Below are 25,163 nucleotides of genomic sequence, written 5' to 3'. Positions count from 1 at the left end.
TTATGAAGTGAGGAATTTGTGGAAAGTGAGAATGTAAGGCGGGAAGAGAAAAGAATCGTTTTATTAGTGTGACAAACATTTAAGTCTAGGTTCCAAGTCTGTGGAACGACTGAAGCAATGTGCAGAAGAAATACTGTTAGAGGTCCATTAGAAAAGAGGAATGGCTGGGAAGTCATATCTTCAGGTGACTGGCACTAACTTGTGATTAAAGACACAATTGTCAGAAACCTAAGATTATTTACACATCCAAGTCCCATAGGACTAAGCAAAAGACGTTCTAGAACTAGAAAAGTTGAAGCACTCAATTTCCTTTTGATCCCAAAAGGTCATTGCTCTTGTATTGCCAGCAAACCATCATTGCTTTGGGGAAATCAAAAGTGCCTTCAGCAGAAAATGTTGAGGGATAATATGTGATGGGACTTGATTGTCCTGTTAGATTGGCAGCTTGCCCTGACCTGAGCTGAACCCAGCACGTAGAAGGGAAAAGCACTCTCGAAAGAGAGGACCTGAGATTTCTTCATATCTTGCAGTTAGAAGAAAACAGTTCAGGGTCCATGTGTATCACTGTCTCCCAATCTTTTTTCTCTCTATGTGGGTGTGTTTGTGAGCACATCTGTACACATCCCCAGTCTGAAAATACTGATAGAAAGGGGAGTGTGCAGGATTCCTGGTTATGAGTTTCTCAAACTTACCATGGAGTTAACTGTTTGCTTTTGGATTAATGTGTTGTTTTGGAAAAGAAAAGATGAAAGTGGCTAACAGGAGGAGCTGCAACATTGAACTTTGTTTCCCAACAGTGAATGGAACAATGGAACAAGGTCTTTGCTTCTTAGAGCTCCAAGGATATCTGAAAGCTGAGGCAGAAGTGGTCAGGGTCCAGATACTGAAAAATGGCAGATAAATAAAAGAAACTTTGGTATAGGGCTTAGCTGGCTGGAGAGGCAATGAGTTTTGAAGGTGCTAAGGATAAAAAGAACCCACTGGGTCCATGAAGTAGAATAGCAAAATAGGTAAAACGTTAAAACAAATGTATTTGTCAGCAGAGTGAGCCTGGCTCAAGGTCAACACGGGGAACTGAAATAAAAAAGCAACTGATTCATTCTTTATTTTTGCCTATCTACTTTCCTTTCTCTACCTAACATTTAATTCTCAACAAAGATGAACAATGTCCTAAACACGGAGTGTGTAAATCTCATCTCGGGCTATCCGGAGGCTTGATTCTCTCTCTTCTGCCAACTTCAAAACCTTGTGTGAACCCCAGAGTTGAGATCACAAAGACTTGTGCCGAGAGGGCAACATTTGGGGCTCATAGAGGAGAAGTCAATCTGTGAAAGTTGTAGTGAAGAAACATTTTTACTAAATGAGTAATCTAAACTAGAAATGAGCATAATCAGAATCAATATTTATTTAAGAAGGAAAAAGAGAGGCTAGGTTTGCTGGTTATTAATCTTTCGTTGGCTTTCCGGTGGATCTATGATCAGTGTTGTCAGGTAGCTGCACTCCCATGCTTTGTAGAAGGTTGGAAGCAGGTCCTGCCAATCCAGCTTGGGAACTATAGGATTCCAGTATATTTGAAACCAGGTTCAGGTCTACATCCACTGGTGTCATAATAGATCCTCCTGCACCAGAATCTTCCTCATCTGAATTGTTATTGGTAGTCTGGGATAGAGGTTCCTTATTCATGAAGGGAAAAGAAAATCATGGGATAATATGCCATTAGGTTGGATGGTAGTTAACAATAAAAAGCTAACTAAACAGGGGCTGGCCCCGTGGCTTAGCGGTTAAGTGCGCGCGCTCCGCTGCTGGCGGCCCAGGTTCGGATCCCAGGCCCGCGCCGACACACCACTTCTCAGGCCGTGCTGAGGCCACATCCCACATACAACAACTAGAAGGATGTGCAGCTATGACATACAACTATCTACTGGGGCTTTGGGAGAAAAATAAATCAATAAAATAAAATTATTTAAAAAAAAAAGCTAACTAAGCAACAATGTAAAACTGAATTCCAAATTAAAAAGGAAATTTCTTTTCCTTCTTGAAAGTAAAAACGAAGTCTAATAAACTATGTAATTTAACACATGTATTAATATTTGGTTCCAAAGATTATAATACACTTCTTCCTAAGGAAAGTTTCTACAAATTGAAAGGATTTCTTCCCTATTTTGAAATAGTGCAAAGGAGATAACCAGGGTTAAGAAGGTACATTTATAGCTTGCCTAAGATTCATTATTTAAAAATAATGAACATTAAAAAAAAGAATCTAAATTTTTCTCTAAATGAAAGATTCCTTGTTTTCCCCCAATGAAAAAACTTCAAGTGAGGTCTAACCACAAAGACTCTGAATTGTTACTTGAGCCTCTGATTTCACAGGCTGGGAAAAGGATTTGAAAGATTGCAGCTTGATCTTTAGACCTTTATATCTTTGCTATTCAAAGTGTGGTCCATGGACCAGCAGCACGTGCACTGCTTGGGAGCTTGTTAGAAATGTAAAATCTCAGACCTCGCCCCCGACATACTTAACCAGAATCTATATTTTAACAAGATCTTTAGGTGATTCATATTCACATTAAAATTTAAGAAAAACTGCTTTAAATAAATCTAATGTATGGTTTCTATTAGGTTTTCACAATACTGGAAGTGAATATAGTTTTATTTTTATTTTTTGCTGAGGAAGATTCACCCTGAGCTAACATCTGTTGCCAATCCTCCTCTTTTTTTGGCTTGAGGAAGATTAGCCCTAAGCTAACATTGGTGCCAATCTTCCTCTATCTTTTTGTATGTGGGACACCTCCACAGCATGGCTGGTGAATGGAGTAGGTCCACACCTGGGATGTGAACCCATGAACCCGGGCCGCCGAAGTGGAGCGTGTGGAACCTTAACCACTCGGCCATGGGGCCAAGCCCAGTGAATATAGTTTTAAATGTGGTTTAGATGATCAAAGCAAGGGGAACAACATTAATTAAGGGCCCATTATGGGTTTTACTGTTGTCTCATTTGGTTCTTATGTTAATTCTGTGGTATGGGGATTACTGGTTAATGGATACATTCACAGTGGATAGCTGAGCTGGATTTTAAACCCTAATCCATGAGACTCCAGGGTCCATTCTCTTTTCATAATGTCTCTGTCTAGAGTTAGACAGTGTTGGTATAAAAACTAGGATAAAAACATTAGTGGAAGATGAATTCTAAATTTGGCTCTAAAATAGGAAAACATTCAAAACAAACACTATTAAGACTTGAAAATTATTTGGATATTTAAGATCCTTTCTTTTTTTTTAAATCGATTTAAACTGTTCGTAGTAGTATGCAACCACATATTAATGTGAATACATCATATGACTTCTTATTTTAAATCCTGATAGATAACAGAATAAGAAATATAATCAAGCTTATGTTTAGGGAAAAAAAGTTAATAATCCTTCATCCTACCAGAGTTAGGAAAAAATTAACATTCTTATTTACTTCAAATCAAAAAATCAAATTCATCACAAAAAAAACTATCACAAATCAAAAAAAAAAGAAAAAGAAAAGAAAAACTAACATAAATATGGTTTTAGCTATCCTTTGTAATAGACTCAGAAAGGAAAAGAGGTTAAACACAGACATACCATTTGCTTCTGGGTAGTGAAACTCTTGCCAATGCTGGTACATGCCAGTTCCTGGTCCATCTGGGCCATGTATGACTTGAGATCATCAAGAGTTCCTTTTACAGATGCTTCTTTCCCGGGCTCTTGTGTTTCAAGATCCAAGTCATCATCACTATCTAAACATTCAAAGTCATCTTCATCCAGATCATCAGAGTCTGACTCATGAGGCCTGGGCCCTAAACAGACCCCAACACAGAAAGCGCCATTTGGTAAATTTTTTTTGACTGATTACACCTCTCAAAAGAATTAGAATATTATCTGCAGAAAAAAACCAATATACATAGGCAAACAACTTCACAAAAATCCCTTCCAGAAAATGGTATTACTGGCAGATATTTGCAGAAAAGTACACAGACTAAGCTGAAAGAGTCACCTTTTTTTTTTTATGTGAATTTAATTAAATTTTTTTACTTAAAAACTAAAAAAACTACATAACACATGAATACATTTTGATGCAAACATTCACGCCATGCAGAATTATTGTCTCACATCTCACTCTTTCCAGAGTTAAGAATCTTTTAATAGTTTGGTGGGTATCCAGACCTTTATCTATCCAGTTCTGTACATATATATATAAACATAGTTTTTTTTTAAACATAGATATACATATTGAACTATGGTTTGCTTTTCCACTTATTTATATGTCTTGGAGGTCCTTCTCTGTCAAAACCTATAGATGGACTTCAATCTTCACTAAAGCTGCACAGTATTACAAAATATGGATGCATTATGATTTATTTAACCATTTGCCTCTTGGTGGACATCTGGGATATTCCATTTTTTTGCCACTACAATGCTGCAATCACCATCTTGGCACATACATCTTTTTCACAGAGTAAACTCCTAGAAATGAAATTGCTAAGGCAAAGGTTATGAACATTCTAGAGTACCAAACTGCCCTGTGAAAAGACGACTTACACTTCTACCCCGCCCGCCCAGTTGGAGACTGCTCATTTCTCCAACCCTTGAGAAAACTGATTATTATCAATCTTTTAAATTTTTGCCAATATTACGGGAAAAAAATGTCCTTATTTTTATTGTGTATTTACTTGCTTACTAGAAACAGTTAACTATTTAAAAATATTTATTGACTATTTTTATATTTCTTCTTCAAGGCACTGCCTATTTATATCTTTTGTTGATTTTTTTATTGTGATATTTGTCTTTTTATTATTAGTGTGTAAGTGCATTAAGTCTAAAAGAGAAAAAACAACATAATGTGGGATCCAAGGTAAAACCCTACCTAAACACAGAGCATTCACTCACTCAACAAATATTTAACGAGCAGCTACAATGTCAGGCACTGAGCTAGGCATCCTCTGCAAAATCATTCAATAGGGCAGTAATTTATGGTTGAAAGCAAGTCAAAATCATGAAGAGAAAGCAATATCTTGACTTCCAAGAAATCCAATGCTCCAATGCTCCAATGCTCTAACATATAGCCATACTACTTACGTTTCAAAATGAAAATAAACATCACACTGTAACTTACCTAAAATTTTATCAAAATAATTAAGAAAAGAATCTGCGTCAAAAGTGATTGGAGCCTCAGAAGGTTCTCTGCAAGATTAAAGGAAAAAGGCAATTTATCCCGAACACAACTCTTTGAAATTTTTTCTAAAGTGGTGCCATTCTTAGGAACACTACCAGAGATATAATCTCAAAAGAAGCACAGCAAGAAAAATTATAGTTTAAATTAAAAAAATCCCGACGCTTACTGATCTTGCAGGGCAAAAGAAATGGGGAAGACTGATGAAATAAAAGTAAAAATTGCACTTCGTTTATGAACATTTAACTTATGCTGATTTAAGGACCTATCCACCTTCCACCTCCCACAAGATATATCTAGCATTAGCAAAAGAAGTTATTTATCTAAGTTAATTTAAATAAAGTCTATCTCTTTAGAAACCAAATCTTCAAAAATAAATAAGAACTTTCCTTTATCCCTGCTTTTTTTTTTTCTTTTTTTGTGAGGAAGATCAGCCCTGAGCTAACATTCATGCTAATCCTCCTCTTTTTGCTGAGAAAGACTGGCTCTGAGCTAACATCTATTGCCAATCCTTCTCCTTTTTTTCCCCAAAGCCCCAGTAGATAGTTGTGTGTCATAGTTGCACATCCTTCTAGTTGCTGTATGTGGGATACCGCCTCAGCATGGCTGGAGAAGCGGTGCATTGGTGCGCGCCCGGGATCCGAACCTGGGCCACCAGTAGTGGAGCGCACACACTTAACCGCTAAGCCACAGGGACGGCCCCTATCCCTGCTTTCTTAAAGAGAGGATATTGAACGTAAATTGTAATCTTTTCATGAGGTTCTCAAACATCAACGCTATTAAAGACCTAGTTGCTGTGCAAGTAACAGTTCCATCTACCTTTTTTCCCTATTACTTGCTAAATGTAGTTTCCCATTTCTTCTGTTATTATTTCTTCCTCTGATGAACCCTTTTATCCCCCTCTTTTGAGTTTGAAGCTTCCAATCTGTTTGTGCGTGGGAGAGCAGAAGTCTGAGCTTGCTGAGAGCTAGATGTTAGGAGTCCATAAGGTTCTGAGTAAAAATCTAAAGAGTAAAGTACATGGTTGCCCTGCATAGCCCTGGGATAGTGGCTTTTAGATCTGTTGAGTGGTCTGTCTGGCTTACTTTGAGGATCACAGAGGATCAGGTCACTAGAAATCTGACTCTAGATAAGTAGGTTATCATGGTACTAGACACCAAAAGAGGGAAACAAAGCAGTACGAATAGTTTACTAAAAAAAAAAAAAAAAAAAAGAGTAGAAGTGGCAATGACTGGATGACTTCAACACTTGGGTTATAACTATTTAGATATTTATACTTTAATACAAATTACCGAGGCAGCTCTGCTCCTTTGTGGGTTGAGACTTTAGATATGAAAGCTTTCATGCTCTCTGAGACTTGAGTTAAGTCATAGTTCTCCTTCTCCCCCTTGGAAATGGGCTCTGGTTCTTTTTTGCCAGCAGCTTCCTGCAGTACCTGGTCCAGCTGATCTGGTGAGAGGTCTAACCACTGGTCATCTGAAAAAGAAGAAAGCATGATACTGCCATACTACACTCACATGACAGGTACTCTCAGGCTAGCACCCCATGAAATTTAGTGGAATGTTTTAATTCTTTCTAACCCTTCTGCTCTATCCTGGTCCATCACTTACCATCTTCTGGGGGAAGATTAGCTTCTTCTTTCTTAAGCTCTTCTAAATCAAATGGTATTGTCTGTAATAAGGTTAAGATTTCTTCACCTGGGCTCATAGCAAGAGAGCTATAAAAAATAAAAGACACGGGTATTCTTTTATAAGAGAGCTCAGAATAATAATCACAAAAATATAGTATTTTAAAGTTGGAAGGGATTATCTAGCCTAATTTGTTTTTTTGTTTGTTTGTTTTTTTGTTTTGCATTTATTTTTGTTTATTGCAGTAACATTGGTTTATAACATTGTAAAAATTTCAGGTGTACATCATTATACTTCTATTTCTGCATAGATTACATCATGTTCACCACCAAAATACTAATTACAACCCATCACCACACACATGTACCGAATTATCCCTTTCACCCTCCTCCCTCCCCCCTTCCCCTCTGGTTTGTTTTTAAAAATTTATTTTAGGAGACAGACCCCTTGTTCTCAAGTAAAATTTCACCAGGAACTCTGAAATACAAAAGAGCTCAAAGAAAAACTGCTTTGTACAGCAAAGGAAACCATCAACAAAATGAAAAGGCAACCTACAGAATGGGAGAAAATATTTGCAAACCATATATCTGACAAGGGGTTAATCTCCAAAATATATAAAGAACTCGTATGACTCCAAACAAAAATCAAACAATTCGATTAAAAAATGGGCAGAGGAACTGAACAGACATTTTTCCAAAGAAGACATACAAACAGCCAAGAGGTACAAGAAAAGGTGCTCAACATCACTCATCATCAGGGAAATGCAAATCAAAACCACAATGAGATATCACCTCACAATGAGCCATCAAATAGACAAGAGAGACCAAGTGTTGGTGAGGACACGGAGAAAAGGGAATCCTTGTACACTGTTGGTGGGAATGTAAATTGGTATAGACACTATGGAAAACTAGTATGGAGGTTCCGCAAAAAATTAAAAATATAGCAATCATATGACCCAGCAATCCCACTTCTGGGTACGTATCCAAAGGATATGAAAACAGCATATCGAAGAGATATCTGCACTCCCATGTTCACTGCAGCATTATTCACAATAGCTAAGATATGGAAACAACCTAAGTGTCCATCAACAGATGAATGGATAAAGAAGATGTGGTATATACATACAATGGAATATTATTCAGTCATGAGAAAGAAGGAAATCCTGCCATTTGTGACAACATATCGGATGTGCACCTTGAGAGCATTATGCTGAGTGGAATAAGCCAGATAGAGAAAGACAAATACTGCATATATCACTTACATGTGGAATCTAAAAAAAAAAAGTCAAACTCACAGAAACGGAGAATAGAAAAGTGGTTGCCAGGGACTAGGGGGTGAGGGAAAAATGGACATGTTGTGTAAAAGGGTACAAATTTTCAGCTGTAAGATGAATATAGTCCAAGGATCTAATGTAAAACATAATGTAAATACATTTTCTTATTTAGTCCTCTAATTACTATTATGAAGAAGTAATGATCCTGTTTTACAGATGAGAAAACCAGAGCCCACTGAAATTCTATAATTTTTGTAAGGTCATTTAGTTGGACAGAACAAAGTCTTGAAATCAAGTCTTCTGACCCTATTTTGTGCTCCTCCTATTATAAACTGACGAGGAAATATACATGGAGATTATTTATATGACGAGTGAGTTATTTTATGATAGTGATGGGACATATAAATTGATGAAACTCTGTCTGAACTATTTAGAATGCAGCAAATCAAGTTATATAATGGACTTTAGTTCATTTAATAAACATTTGCATAATTTGCTAAATCATGTAGGTGATAGGAAATTGTCCCTACTCTATATCACGTAAATGTTACTAGGAGAGAGAAAAGAAATATACAAATTATCATAATAAATTACAAAACATAAAGTCGTGCAGGAATACCAGATGCTATGAAGAGTCATAGGAGAAGGTAATTACATTCATTGGGGTGGGGGAAGAGAAGTTAAAGAGAGAGAGAATGGAAATAGTTGAGTTAAGCCTTAAAGAATGGGGAGGATTTTGACAGGTAAGATAGGGTAGAGAAACTTTAGGCAAGGGGAAAAATAAGCATTTGTATGGAGGAAGGGAAGTGAAGAACATGTTCAGAGAGCAAATGGCGTTCAGTTTGGCTTAAGCATGGAAGGCAAGGCTGAACAGATCGCCTGGGATAAGAGCACAGTGAGCCTGAAATGGCTAAGAAGTTTGGACTCAATGAAATAAGCAGTGGGTGATCACAGATGGCTTGTTATTTTTAATTTTTGTTTTAAGAGATTTAAATAATATAGACAAGTCCAAAAGATAACATAAGAAATGTCCATATCCCTACCACTCAGGATTATAATATTGTTATATTTACTTTGTCTAAATATATGATTACATTTACAGATTTAACACAAAAAATTAAACTAGTAACAAGTGAATGCACTTTAAAAAAAACACTATAGATAAAGATAATGTTTCCTTTGATGACCAACACTACCAGTTCCAATCATTCCCATTTTGCCCAGAGGTGACTGCTCTCACAAGTATCCTTCTGGGCCACTGGAATGTTATTCCCCTAAATGTCTGTATGCTTCATTCCCTCACTTCATTCAGATCTCTTCTCAAAGAAAACCTCCTTGGAAAGGCCTCCTTGATCAACCTATCTAGAATAGCAGCCTCTACCCCTGTCTCCCCATACACTGTTTTTTTTCTCAAAGCACTTATCACCATCTAACATATATTATGGTTTATTGTCTTTCTCCTACACTAGCATGTAAGCTCGATAAGGGCAGGGAGACTTAGTTCACTCACTACAACACTTAGGTGTTGTATCCCCAGTGCCTGGAAGAGGGCCCGGCACATAGAAGATACTCAATAAATATCTGCTGAATGAATGAATATATATATCTATAAATAGTATATGGTATTTTTACATTTTATATGTATAGCATCCGTACCGTACATATTTACAACCTGCTTTTTTCACTCAGCATTATGTTTTTGAAATATATTAATTTAGATCAGTGGTTTTCAACTGGGGACAATTTTGTGCCCCAGAGCACATCTGGCAATGTCTGGTGACATTTTTGGTTGTCATAATTGGGGGGTGGGTAGTCCTACCGGCATTTACCGGGTAGAGGCCAAAAATGCTGCTAAACATCCTACAATGCACAGGACAGTCTCCCACAACAAATTATGTGGTCCAAAATGTCAACAGTGCTGAGGCTGAGAAATCCTGAATTAGGTTTATGTATATTTAGCTAATCTCTGGTTAACAAATGGATAGTAGTCTATCGCATAAATACACTGCAATTCATTTATCTACTATTGATGGACACAGATTGTAATTTTTCACTATTACAATCTCTAACAGTTTTTTAGGAAAGGGGAGTGACATGATTAAAGACATATTTCAAGCAGATTCTCCTGGCTCTAACAGTTGAATTGGAAGAGAAGAGTTACTAGAGGTTGAGAAACAAGTTTAGGTATTGCCATAGTTCAAGAAATAAGTAACTAGAATAGCTGGGCAGTAAGAAAGAATAATGCAAGACACAAGATAATAATAACCAGGATCTAGGGACTGGATCCAAGGAGAGCCAGGAGGTCTGGGTAATAAGGAGGATGGTGATACTATTAAAAGACAGTGGGAAACAGTCTATGATATTAAAAGACAGTAGGGAATAGTCTATGATATTAATCTGTTAAAAAACAAAAAGAAACATTGAGAATTCAAGAACAGATCTGGAAGGAGAAGTGAGTGTGGTTTTAAACTGTTTAGAAATTATCCCTGGTTTAGGGAATGGGACTCTCTCCTACAACACTAATTAAAATGTTGGACATTTAAGCTATTTGCAATTTTTTCACCAATAGTAAAAATGTTGAGTAAATTATGGTGCATCCATTTGCTGAAATGCTGTACAGCTATTTAAAATATGCTTATGAAGACGTTTTAATGTCATGGGAAAATGTAAGATTATAATGAGTAAAAATTACAGACCGGATACAAAATTTCTATACAATATAAAAATTTGTTAAAAATCAACTGGGTATGGGGGAAAAAAAAATCCTGAAAGGCAGTAGATCAAAATGATTATACTGTTTGATTCTATGGTATAAATTGTTTCCTTCTTACATCTTTCTGTATTTGCTGTAATGAATAAATACGCTACTTTTATAGCAATAACAAACTTTATTATTTAAAATGAAGAACGACCCAACCACCAATCTTATTTTGCGGGAGGAGCCCTAACTCTCCTCCACGAGTCTCTCTAATTTCTTAACTTCTCTTGAACCCAAGACGGTAAGGTAACACTTCTAAAAAGGGGAGTGGCCTCCTCGAGGCAAAGTGGAATCATCTGGGGGAGATTCCCCTAACTACCAGGGCCAGCTCCTTTACTCTCTTCTCTATCCCAAGTTTTCAATGATACTTTAAGAAGGCATTCTCTTTTCCACCAGTTACTGCCATGAAACTGATGGGAATGAGACAAAGGCGCCCCTAAGACACTTATGAAAGTAAGGACTGCTGTCAAGTCATTACCATCTCACAGACAACTCACTTTAGAGTTCTTTCAGCATCAACTTTGCTACATGCAGTCTTCAAAGAACATTTATTATACAAATGTGTGGTGTTTGAGATGTTGGCAAAATGACCAGGCTTCAAAACCAGATCAGTTTGACTAAAAAAAAAGCCCAACAACAAAACAAAAAACATACTCACACACAACTTGGGACCTTTTAAACATAACACACACAAAGCTATTTCTTTCATGTTATTTAATAGCTTTAAGCATCTCAAATTCAATTTTGCAAACATAAATTGAATTTTTTGCAATACTCAAATTCTAACCTTTGATTCCTCAGCCCAGTAAGACTTTCTGCTTGAGCTCTATTTTCCTTGCACCATACTGACTAGGAAGTGCCCTCAGGGGACGAGACAGATAAATGTGGACCTCATCCATTGTGATTTTCTTCTTTCAAGGGTGCTATTCTCTCCAATTTTTGCCTGCTTTTGTTGTTCTACAGTGTCTTCAAATAATTGTTTTTTATAGTTGCAATTGGCAGGGGGTTAGTCTGACATGTTACTCCACCATTACCAGAACTGAAACAACTTTTTTAAATTTTAAAGGGGTACCATTTCCTTCCAACTCGGTGTTCATTTCTTTCTCCCCCCAGGAAATGTATGGCAGGTTAGAATGATTTCATTTGGAAGCTGAATGCCTGCTTCATCCTTTGTTTCAGACTCACCTAAAATAGCTCAACACAGCCCAGAACTCCTGTAGGAATTAAGCACATAGCTCAATACCAGACTGCCTGAGTTCAAATTGTAGGTCTGTCATATATTAGCTGTCTGCCCTTCAGCAAACTACATAATCTCTCCTGGCTGTAATCTTCTCAGCTGTAAATAGGGAACAATAATAATCATACTTATTTCACAGGGCTGTAAGAGGGACTAAACGAGTTAAAGTGGCCTATGCTTTGTAAGTACTCAATAAATGTTAGCTGTTATGTGATGATGATGACGATCAAGATGATGATGATGATAGCTGCCAGTGCCAGTGATCTTCTGTAGCAACACCTCCTCTCCCTCAACACCAGCTCCTTCAGTAGTCATGATCTTTGCCATTAACTGTTTAAATATGGAAACTCCAAGTTTTGCAACTATCTCAATAGTGAGTAACTTCTTAACTTTTGGCAAGTTGCCACTCTGTTGCCATGTTTAAGTAGTGATAAACTCACCTTTCTGGCCGGTTTACTGAGAGTTGGAAGTAGTTCTTTGCCATTTCTAGCCTTTCTTGGTACTGAGCAGAACCTTCTATCAGTTCCTAAAAAATAATAATGGCCTATCAGAACATTATTTACATGGTGTCATTAAAATAACCTGCTCACCAGCAACTCTCAGGGACGCAGGGTATAATATAATATATTGTTCAGGAATCATGAGGCCTAAGTCCTAGTCCCTGTTTTGTCATTAATGTACCTGTTTGGGTTCCAGTTTTTTCAAATAAGGGGACTAAGTTAGATGTAGAGGTTCCTAATCCTTTTCACCAGTAAGGGCTTCTTTCCAATTTGGAAGGTTTTCTACCATTTTTTATTATTTAATTAGTTATTAAGAAATAATTGATTAACTAGTAATTAATTTATAAAACAAAGTACAAGTAGAACCAAAAAACAGCATAATCTTACCTTAACTATCATTTCTGTTTTTCACATACATGTTTATAGCGGCATTCATACTTAACATTTTACATTCTTTAAAAAATATACTAAAAGCACTTTTCCATATTGCTACACAGTCTTTATAATTTTATTTATTTATTTATTTTCCCCCAAAGCCCCAGTAGACAGTTGTATGTTATGGCTGCACATCCCTCTAGTTGCTGTATGTGGGACGCGGCCTCAGCATGGCCGGAGAAGTGGTGCGGCGGTGCGAGCCCTGGATCCAAACCCGGGCCGCCAGCAGTGGAGCGCACGCACTTAACCGCCAAGCCATGGGGCCGGCCCCGCAGTCTTTATAATCATCATATTCTTATGGACTTTCCACTTCTTGGATGTTTCCTTAAAATACATTATTCAAAGTGAAGGCTCCGAGTTTGAACCTTTCCATAGCTCTCACACTACCAAATTACTTTCCAGTTAAGGTTCTACCAATTTACAATCAGCACTGTATAGGAGTATTAATTTCACTATACTCTCAACAAATTGAATATCATTCATATACTTTTTTACATACGTGAAAAACAGTCTTTATTATTGTGTTCATATGCATATCTTTACTACTTGTGAGAGTGAATATTTTAAGAGAAATTAACCAGTTGTCTTTTGGAAATTTTTTTTTTTTTGTGAGGAAGATTGGTTCTGGGCTAACATCCATACCCCTCTTCCTATACTTTATATGTGGGATGCCTGACAGCATGGCTTGATGAGTGGTGTGTAGGTCCACGCCCAGGATCTGAACCTGCGAACCTCGGGCCACAGAAGCAAAGCATGCGAACCCAACCACGATAGCACCAGGCCAGCCCCTTTTTATTTATTTATTTATTTATTTATTTATTTAGTGAGGAAGATCAGCCCTGAACTAATATCCACGCCAATCCTCCTCTTTTTGCTGAGGAAGACCAGCCCTGGGCTAACATCTGTGCCCATCTTCCTCCTTTATATGGGACACCGCAACAGCATGACTTGACAAGCGGTCCGGAGGTGCATGCCGGGGATCCCAACCTGCGAACCCTTGGGCCACTGTGCGAACCCTCACGCCGCCACAGCGGAGCGCGTGCACTTAACTGCTATGCCACGGGGCTGGCCTCGGGGCCGACCCCTTTTTGTAATTTTTTAAATGTCTTTGCTAATTTTTCTATTTGGTGTCTTCATGTTTGCTTTACAGATTTCGCGCAAGTTGTTCATCTGATACAAGTAATAACTTTTATCACTTTATATAAATGTCATTAATTTTTCTAAAATACTAGAAACAGTTCATAGACACCCTGTCATTACCATTCAACTGGAATAGTCCCTTTGAACTGTAGCTCCCATAATTATGTTACACATTAAATATGAACCATAGGACTTCAAATCACTGGCTTGATTTTCCCTGGATTGTACAATTTTAAAAATGCATTGCAAATCTCACCTTAAAGTAATCATTCTTTTTCAGACTTTCAAGGAAGCCAGCCCAGAGTGGTGAGGTAGTAATGAGGGCTTTCTTGGAGTCAGAAAAATGTGGGCTACATTTGGAGCATAAGATCTCAAATCCGTGAGCCTACATGGAATAGATAGAATTTTTATTATTAGAGTACTTTCTTTCCATCCAGCCAGACTCAAGAACTCAAGGTGAATGGACACATGGGCATGTGGACATTTATGATACTTTTTGAATTTTATGAAAAATTTGCCTTTATTTCCAAGTTTCTTAAATTCTATAGATTATTAAAAACTTTAATGGGAAAGAGAATAATACAAAACAAAGATGCTTGTTCTCTTCAAAGAGATTTCTTTTCTTGCTAATTACAAAACCAGAAATTTAAACTTATTTCTTGTTTGTTAAAAAAAGGCTTGCAAAAGATTTCTTGCCTAACAGAAATTATAAAGGAATTGAGCATGGTTTCAGACATAGTAAAGGGAGGGAATCACTTCATTTTAAGAGTCCTTTCATTAAAAAATATAATAAATGCACATGGCAAAATAATTCAAACGGGGGTTCCCTGATCACTCTAGAGGAAAATACTGTTACCAATTTCTTGTATATCTTTTCAGAAGTAATCTATGCACTCAAGCAGGTATGTGTGTGTCTGTGTATTTACATCCTCCTACTCCATCCCTTTTGTCACTCTATGGCAATATACACACTATTCTGAACCTTGCTTTTTCACTTAGTCATATGCCTTGGAGATCATTTCACATAAAAATTTATCCATCTCACTTCCTGGATAAACCATAATTTATCTAGCTATTCTCCTATATTTAGGTAGTTTCCAATCTTTTGCTGCTGCAAACAATGCTGTCATGAGTATCCTCATATGTCTTTGTGCACGTGCAAAATATACGGAGGATAAATTTCTAGAAGTGAAAATGCTGAGCAGAAGAGTCTGCATTTTAATGTTGATGGATATTGACAAATTGTTCTGAGACTGAATCAATTTATATTTCTATCAATAATGTTTGACAGTATCTCTTTCTCTATATATTTTCACCAATCCAGTACATATTATCAAACTTTTGGATTACTCGCCAATCAAATGGTTAAAAAACACTATTTTGTGGCTTTAAATTGCATTTCTTTTATTATGAGCAAGGGTCAACATTTGTCATACATTTAAACTAAAAATCATTTGTATTTCCTTTTCTGTGAACTATCTGTTTATGGTTTCTGAACATTTTTTTACTAACTGAGTAGTAGTATTTTTTTCATATTGACTTGTATATTAGAGAAATCAGCTCTTTGTCATTTAAATTGCAAATATAATACTTTTTCCAGGTTTACTATCTTCTGATTTTATGGGGTTTTTCTTTCCCACATAGAAATGTTTAATTTTTACATAATCAAATTTATCACTCTTTTCTTTCATAACTTTTGGTTTCAAGTTATGCTTTAGAAAGTCCTTTCCTACTCAGATATTCAATAGCGCTCCTGTGTTTTCTTTCAAATTTTATGGTTTCAATTTTTTAATTTAAATATTTGGTCCAAATGGAATTTATTTTGGTAAAGGTATGATGGAATCGACTTTAATTTTTCAGATGGCTTCACAGTTGTTCTATCATCATTTACTGAATAATCTATTTTTCCTTCTTATTTTAAACACCACATTTTACTACATTCTCATGTAAATAGAGTGTATTTCTAGACTTTCTATGCTGTGCCATTATTCTGTTAAGAGCCCTTTGACATAAAGAAAGAAATAAAATTTTCTGGTTCAACATTACCAACTTCATGCCCAATTCATGGGCTCGGTATTGGGGATGAGATGGAGGAGGCAGCTTGTATCCACTCCGCCGGTCTGGCACAAACCTTTGCTGCACCAACTGGGCATACAGACATTTAGTGAAAGAGACCTGGACAGGGACATAAAATACAAGAGTCTTTTCCTAAAATTAAAAACTTGAATATCATTTCATAGTTAATAACTTCATGTATGAGCTTCATATTCATATGAAATGAAAAGGTCTGACCTATTCATTGCCTACATTTTTTAGTAACAGCTTTATGGAGATATAATTCACATACTATAAAATTTACCTTCACTGTCTACCTTTTAGTTATCACTAATGGAATTCTTATCATTAGTTACATTATATGGCAATTTTGTTGGGTAGGAAAGAAAGAATAATTCTTAATTCTCTGGAAGAAATGAAATGTTTTATTGTTAAGAAGGAAGCAATTATTCAAATAGGGAAAATATGGTCAGAAATAACTAGGAAATAGTGACATACAAAATAGAGAGTCAGGTCTCTTAAAATCTTCCTCCACTGGATGGGAGAAAAGAAAAAGGAAAAAATATATATATAAACTTGCTATGAGGAGATAGAATATTTCCAATTTTTTCTAGTGAACAATCAAAGTTCAAATCTCTTTCCAGTAAGAGAAACTCAATGACCAAGAGAGATATCTTACCGATGTCATTATTCGTGTTTCAGGCAAGAATGTCTTGAAAATACGACAGGCTCGCAGGTCAATGGGGTCCCGTAGGTAAAATGCCTGGACTCCTGCAGCCACCAATCTGGGGCGCTGCTTTAGCACTGCCGCAATGCTAGCTGGAAGGAAGCAGTGTGCTCGATGAAGGGAGGCTTGAATTTTTTCTGGATATCTGTGACAGGTAACACAATTACTTTTATTTTATGATATGTAAATACCTAAAATTCCTATACTATTTATTTCCCCCTTAACATCTTGTCTTGGTTTATGAAGAGTGAGATGTAGAAAGTGACAAGAGAGGTAAAGACAAAGATATAATATGCACTGCAGGAAAGAAGAGAGGGAAAGAGAAAAAGTGGGAAGAAATGAAAAATAAAGAAAAGGGATTAACACGGCTCAATAAAAACAAAACAAAAACTCTAATATACTTTGGAACAAAAATAAAATCAGACATTATTCTTCAAAGAAAATAGTACAAAGTATACTGAAACAAATCTAAAAGAGATTTTTAATATTGTTAAGACCTGAATGGCACTAAACATTTAATAGATACTCAAATTTGAATGGGTGAACTAATGTTATTGGGGTAACGCCTTCGCTTCTGAATAGAGCCTAAAGTGTTCCATATAGGTGAAAGAATCCCATACATAGCCCTAGAACCACAGAAAAAACCTGAGTACATTGTGCTCCCTTAGGTTTTCATTTCTAAAGATTTCAAAATTTTTATCTATGGATATAGATAACACTTAGCCACAATATCTAAAGTAAATAAATGCAAAAATATTGGACAACACTTTTGAATGAGAATTAAAAGATACGTCTGTTTCTTGATTTTAAAATACATAAGTTTAATTTGTTAGTCAATTTCATAAAGGATGAAGACAGAATGAAAATTAGCAATAATCTAGGTGAAAGAAATTCTACAGTCAATGACAGACTTCAGCTGCACTAAATTAAAAGGCTCCTTGGGCAGCAATGAAAGTGTTACTTTTCTTACCCTTTGATGCGCCTATTCACAGCAGCTCGAATAGATTCTGAAGCTACAATTTTTTCTGGGTGTGTTGAGATTATATTCAATGCTTGTGGGATTGTTGGGGGTGTGGTGGGCAACCAGGATGCTGCTCTAGGTTTTCTTGGTGCAGGAATAATGCACAACTCCCCATGGTGGAAAAACACCTGCAAAATGATACGTTTTAATTTTCATACCAGGCACTGACAAACTCTAGGTACATATGAAAAATTCTGCAACATGATTTCATCTCTGTAAATTTTCCAAACTGGGGTTTTCTTACCCTATTGGCACTATTATCAGGATCCAACCATTTAGGGAGAAAGTCAGCAGCTTCTATTAACAAAAATTCACCATCATTGTCTTCAATCCTAATACAAAAGAAGTTCCAATTCTGCATAAAAAAAGCACATGTTTGCTAATAATCAAAACAGATTTATTCTAATACATTTTTCCTTCATCTTAGTAAATATCTGAGTATGTACTACGTGTAGATTGCTATAATAAAGCAAAATGTTTAAGATACCATTAAGCACTGAGGGAGACTATAAGATGGTAAGGAACCGGAGGGAGATGAGAGAAAATAAGTACATAAATAAATAACAGTAGACAAAAATATGAAAAATATACAAAGTACTATAGGGTTTCAAAACAAAAAATAATCACATACAGCCAAGATTAGGAAAGCCTTTGTGGAGGAGGTATTATTTGGGCCTTGAAAGATAATTTTGTTTTGCCTCATTTGCATCACTTTTTTAAAATTTAAATTTCTGAATAGATAATACAGTCACATGGTTAAAACTTTAAAAAAATACACAAAAAGTTACACAATGAAAAATCTCCTTCCTACTTTTGTCCCTGTATGCCCAACTCCTACCCTTCCACCATTGTTATTTCTTATTTATCCTTCTGGAGTTTGCTTATGCATAATCTAGCTAATAGAAATATAAATTCTTATTTTCTCCTCTTGTCACACAAAAGATAGCATATTATGCACAACGTTCTAGGTTTTTCCACTTTTAATGGGTAGAGATATAGAGAGAAAAGGAGAGATGTTCTCGGGAGAGGGAATAGCATAAGCAAAACTACGGGGTGGCAACTTAAGGTGGATATTTGGAGAATGACAACTAGTAAAGAACAAGACTAGAAAAGCATCGTTAATTCATTTTGTGAAGAGCTTTAAATGTTGGCAGAATCAATAAGAATGAGCTTAGTTTTAAAGACAAAAAGAATGAAAGGTTTTAGTGTAGGATAGTAAAATGGTTAGAGCTCTACCTTAAGAATATTAGTCTGGCAGAGACATATGAGGAAGAGCTTTTTTCTTTTTCTAATGCTTTTTTAAAAAACTGACAAGATAGTAGATGCCTATTACAGAGCTTTACAGGCTTGCTTGTAGGTATGACCCATCATTACATAAATATCAGAATCTACACACGAAATGTATTGCCCCCTCCTTATTATCCTTGCAAAGATAGAAACTAATATTTTTGTGTTTGTTCATTTAAAATTCTATCATTTATTAAGAAATTATTGCTAATTATTTTTAGGTGTGGTAACAATAGTATTTAAAATGAGAGTTCTTATCTCTTAGGTTTACCTCCTGAAGTATTTAAAGATCAAATGGCATAGAATTGGAGATTTGCTTTAAAATAATCTTGCTATGTGATGGGCGAATAGGGTAAGGGTATAGATAAAATAAGAATGACCATGAGTTGGTAATTGTTGAAGCTGGATGATGGGTACACGTGGGTTCACTCTCTACTTTTATGTATGTTTGAAATTTCAATATAATGATAAGTTTTCAAAGTTGTTTTTTCTTTTTGTTCTGCTGGGGAAGAGGTTGGATGGGTAGAAGAACATCAGAATTTGGGGACTGAAGAGGAAAACTAGGACGTGGGGTAAGTGGATGAAATGTCCTCTGCTGGCATAACTTGGTAATTATAGAAAACTATCAGTTGCCATTTTAAAAACTGAATTAGAATGCAGTGTTATCTATTTTGCTTCTTATACAATTGTTCACTGACTTCTCTCTACATTTCTTCTGTATATGATTTCTCAAAAAAATATAGCTATGGTTTAATAGAGGAAGACACAATAAAGAAATTTGTGAAATACGTATATATATATATATATGTATATGAATGGTATTTTTCTTTTAAGATCCACAGGAAATTTGATGGTGATTACTTCTGGGAAGTCAGAACAGTACATTCTTTTGTATTGTTCGCATTTTGTTTACCATGTGTATTTGTTGTTTCATAATGGGAATAAAAGAAAGAAAACCTAAAATAAGAAGATTTTGTTTGAAATTTTTTGGATTTGAACTCTCCAATGATACTTTAATTCTTCCTCAAAAAAAGGAAGTCACAAGAGAAAAGGAAGAAAACACAGAAGTCACTTTTAAAATCTATGGCCCAAATTTGTAAAATTTCCACCAGACTACAGAAAAAAATTACTAAATGGATAAAAATGTAGTCAGTTTCAATAACACAATTCCTTTAGAATTATTAAAGTAACTATAATACCTTGCTACTAACTCTGGAAATTCCTTTGTAACTTGCTTTACTATATAAACAATAAACCATTCATCCTCAATGTTATCCCCAAACTTTGTCATGCCAAACATATGAGCAGGAACACCTCCTAAAAACAAGAGAAAAGCAATCATATTACCAAGTAAATCTGTCAGTGTAAATACAAATACAAATAATCATTCAATTAAACATTCATTGACTGACTATGCTCCAGGTACTATACTGGGAGCTGGGGCTGCAATCCTGAACGAGATATAAGAATCCTACTCTTGAGGAGCTGAGGGTCTAGACAACAGGAGATAGACAACCAAGCTATCTTAAAACAAGATGATGAACAGAGAGGTATGTATGCACTGAGGGCTCTGTGAGCATAAAGGATATGATATCTGAGCTATGCTCATCTGGAGGAATGACCAGAAGTAGGCTTTCCAGAAAGAGAGAACAGCATATGCAAAGGCACAGGGGCATAACAGACAATGGAGTGTTCTGGGAATATTAGGAAGCTAGATTTAGATGGAGCAGAAATTTTCAAACAAGTGCATTATCCAAAAGTACGTAGACTTAAACAACATAGTCTTAAACAACCAATGGATCAAAGAAGAACCCACAAGGAGAATTAGAAAATCTCTTGAGACAAATGAAAACAAAAACACAACATACCAAAACTTATGGGATGCATCAAAGCAGTGCTAAGAGGAAGTTTATAGTTATAAAAGATTTCAAATCAGCAACCTGACAACTTAAGGAACTAGAAAAAGACAACAAACTAAACCAAACCTAGCAGAAGGAAGGAAATAATGAAGAGAGCAGAGATAAATGAAATAGAGAATAGAAAAACATCAACTAGACTGAGTTTGTTTGTTGAAAAAAATCAACAAAATTGACAAAACATTAGATTAACCAAAAATAAAGAGAGAGAGGACTAAAATACTAACATCAGAAATGAAAATGGGGATATTACAACCTATGCCACAGAAATAAAAAGGACTATAAGAGAACACTATGAACAATTGTACACCAACAGATTGGATAACCTAGAAGAAATAGGTAAACTCCTAGAAATACACAATGTATCAAGACTGGATGGTGAAGAAATAGAAAATTCGAACAGATCCTTAACTAGCAAGGAAATTGAATTAGTAATCAAAACCTTTCCAACAAAGAAAAGCCCAGGACCAGATGACTTCACCGGAAAATTCTACCAAACATTTAAAGAAGTATTAACATCAATCCTCCTTAAAGTCTTAACAAAAAATTGAAGAGGAGGGGACACTCCCAAACTCACTTTATGAGGCCAGCATTACCCTAATACTAAAGCCAGACAAAGACAACACAACAAACCAATACCCCTGATTAATACTGATGCAGAAATCCTCAAGAAAATAGTAGCAAACTAAATTCAACAACACATTAAAAGGATTGTACACCATGATCAAGTGAGATTTATGCCCGGAATGCACAGATGGTTTGACATATGAAAATCAATGTAATACACCACATTAACAGAATAAAGGTCAAACAAGTGCATTGTGGAGTGTTTCAAGAGCTGCCACGGCAAAAAAAGGACAGGTGGGAAGAACAGTCCAACCAACTCTTCTCCCCATCGTAGATCTCCCAAGTGTTTTCAACTAGAGAAGCTCCAAAAGAGTGTCTATTTTTATCTACCTTATATATTAAACTTCAATTTGAACTTCATCCAGAAGCAATGGGGAATAGTTGAAGGATATTAGGCAGGAGAGTGACAAGATGAAATTCAAGTTTTACAAAGAAACTGGCAACAGTGTGAGAAACTGGAGACAATGGAACCGGAAAGGTTAGTTAGGTAGCTACTTTAGTCTTTCAGATGAAGAGATAAAGAGGGCCTACACTATAGCCAAACAGATGTAGAGAAGGGTGCATATTTTAGGAGTAATCATACTAGGATTTAGTGCCTGACTGAACATGGTGAAGTGAAGAGTTGAGTATGATTTTGAATTACTAACAAGCTTGGATAACTAGATGGATAGCAATGCCATTAAGCAAGATGAGAAAACACTGGATAAAAATGATTTTCTAGAAAAAAGATAAGGAGTTGGTTTTGGATGTGCTGTGCTAACATGACAGTGTTCTTGCCAATAAATATCACATATGTTTCAGTGAACAGGAGCTCGATAAAATTAAATTAATTAGTAGGGAACACATTTGGCAACTGCTAGCGAAGAGATAACAGATAAGAGCTAGATTGAGAGCCAGACTGATCGTATCACAAGATGTGACTCCTGAACTGAAACAAGACCCCCACATAAGTCACTGCATGAGTAGAGCCTTGATCACCTATCCATGATTCATTTTGGTAAAACTATAAGAAATGATAGGACAAAGTGCCATATTTGGCCAGAGGTCAGATCTCAAGCACCAACAACACAGGGAAGCAGTGAAGAAACCTCAAAATGCTTCTGAATGACAAATAATGGTAATAAAGACCAATTATTTCTCTTTATAAGCAAGGCAGAGCCACTCGTAGATCCCCACCAAAACAACAAGGCAGCCTACTAAATACATTACCAAGAGTGAGGAATACAGAGTAACAGCTAAAGGAACTATGGTTAAGGAAGCCAGATGCCTGAACCTGTTTAGTCTATATACCTAGATACACTATGGCATAGCAAAACAATTAAAGTCCAAAAGAAAAGCCATGTTTTAATAATGTTGAGTAGATATAATTTCCTAAGGCAATGACTATTAGAAAATTTTCATCAATATGAATTAAAAAGAATTTTTTTTTACGTTTAAGGGATTAACCGAATATAGGCAAACATCACTAACCTAAAAAGTTCAGGATATAAATCTCCTGACAACACTGAATGAACTATAGACTATTATACATCACTGTTGTCAGAATGACATTGAAAGTCATACATATCAAATCAAAACAAGTAAAAGAGCCTTACCTTTCTCAGGTTTATATTTGAGATTGAAAGGCTGATTCTGCCAGATATAGGGGACCAGCATAGGCGCAAACTGGGTCATTATCCTCTCAATATATTTTTGAAGAATCTCTTTGTGTTTTTCTGGGTCTCTTGGTTCATCTGGTATCAGGAATAGGCAGTACTCCACAGAGTCTTCCACTGTAGCAAGCTTCTTATTTTCCTCCATTCTTCTTTGAAAACTACATTTAAAGTTTCAATAATATAAACCCTATAGAATAATGTAGAAGTAATATCCCATTCCCTGAACTATTCTAGTCAATTCCATTGTTTTTCAATATTCAGTTATCCACATACCATCATCATGATTTTTGCCTTGACCACGTACCAACTATATTAACATTTATTTAATATTATTTTAATGACATTTTTATACTTAAAATAATATTCTTTATACTTAAAATTATGTTAAAGGAACTTTTGATATAATACTGTGAATGGAAATCCAGTATCATATTCCCAATTAACTAATAAGTAAGAATAAAATTTAAAATGTTTGCCCTTGTACTAGCAGTGGTGTAACACATTTTGAGAAACACTGCAATAACATCATTTGTTTAAATACTATCAAAAGTCCCAGTTCTGAGTTGTGTCACTTTGGGCATTTCACTTTCTCTTTCTGGTGCTTTTGCCTTAATTGTGGAATGAGAGTGTTACTCTATCATCTCTAAAATCCTTCCCCAGTTAAAATTTTTATTATTTAAACGCTCTTAAGAGCAATCTCCCTTACTCTGCAGAATTCCAATCTCTGCCTTTTACAAACATTGCATGGCACAGAGGAACTCAAAACTACAAAACATTCATATCCTATCATCTCACTCCAAAATAATCTGCCATGATTCTGTTACCGGACAACAGTTCTAGATCCTATAAGTATCTGTCCTAAATTTATCTCCTTTTCAGGTCTCAGGGGGTATAGCTCTGGTATATTAAAAGGTGGTAGATATCTCTTTATTTTCTAAGGGTTTCCCTTACAAAAAAAAAGTACTAGCTTACTCTTGCTGCCAGATGAGCCTTGGCAAAGAAAGGCCCTGCACTGGATGGTCCACTGTAAGGCAGCAATCCCATTTTGATGCTTACTCGGTTTTCTAACGGACTAATACAACGAGGTCGAGAAGAACCTGCATCTTCTATGTAGACACTCACTCACCACAGTCTGTCCAAATCATCATTTGGCCTTTCAAACCAGAAGGACAAACAATAATTCTACCCACCCGCACCCCATAATGCCAAGCGCACCCTATTATGAAGAACTTAGTGTCAGAACTGGAAGGGACTTTGAGATCACCCAGGCTTACTCCTCACTGTACAGATGAGAAAACCAGGAGCACAGAAAGAGAAGCCACCGAGCAGCAGAGGCCTGACTTGGAGTCGAGCGCTCTTTACTCAGACTAGGCTCCCTCCTTCCTTCGGACAAAGTGAAGCCGATCCGCTTACAGTTCTAGGGCCTCTCCGGCACGTCTCTGCGGCGGCACTTTTCCTCAGCGCCCCTCACACCGCGTGAGCTGGTCGGTAGCCGCCAAAGCCTGACCCAGGCTGGGGCCAAACACCCGTCTGGGACCTGAGGCCAGCGGAAGCTCGGACAGAAAGTCAGAACCCCGCTGAGCCCCGGAACGCCCGGCGTCTTCACCGCTGAGCGTCGGCGGGAGCATTAGGCGGGTGCCGCAGTGCCTTCGTCACTTCCTCCCCCGTGGGGAAGCTAGGAGGGCGGAGCACTTGGAGAGGTGGGGA

General features: G+C 36.5%; 1 protein-coding gene across 6 annotated transcripts; it reads right to left on the bottom strand.

Moving 5' to 3' along the window:
- Window positions 1-23: 23 nt before the first annotated feature.
- Window positions 24-25,077, bottom strand: ECD (ecdysoneless cell cycle regulator). Of its 6 annotated transcripts, none has more exons than XM_058543201.1 (14): window positions 24,672-25,077; window positions 23,397-23,614; window positions 20,458-20,575; window positions 18,216-18,303; window positions 17,921-18,099; window positions 16,903-17,095; window positions 16,215-16,343; window positions 14,425-14,553; window positions 12,534-12,619; window positions 6,808-6,914; window positions 6,490-6,673; window positions 5,141-5,208; window positions 3,610-3,824; window positions 24-1,325 (listed from the first exon to the last, which is right to left on the bottom strand). In XM_058543201.1, exons 2-14 carry the CDS (start codon window positions 23,599-23,601, stop codon window positions 1,239-1,241), a joined length of 1,788 nt encoding a protein of 595 aa, XP_058399184.1. In that variant the 5' UTR covers window positions 23,602-23,614; window positions 24,672-25,077; the 3' UTR covers window positions 24-1,238. The 6 variants fall into 6 exon arrangements, with proteins under 6 accessions (XP_058399184.1, XP_058399180.1, XP_058399182.1 ...); XM_058543197.1 differs by lacking the exon at window positions 24-1,325 and adding an exon at window positions 1,382-1,674 and having other exon boundaries at window positions 24,672-25,075; XM_058543199.1 differs by lacking the exon at window positions 24-1,325 and adding an exon at window positions 1,382-1,674 and having other exon boundaries at window positions 24,731-25,075.
- Between the last annotated feature and the right edge of the window lie 86 nt (window positions 25,078-25,163).

The sequence above is a fragment of the Diceros bicornis genome, chromosome 6 (genome assembly GCF_020826845.1).
Source record: "Diceros bicornis minor isolate mBicDic1 chromosome 6, mDicBic1.mat.cur, whole genome shotgun sequence".
Taxonomy (NCBI): domain Eukaryota; kingdom Metazoa; phylum Chordata; class Mammalia; order Perissodactyla; family Rhinocerotidae; genus Diceros; species Diceros bicornis.
This window is presented reverse-complemented; position numbering and strand designations above follow the sequence as displayed.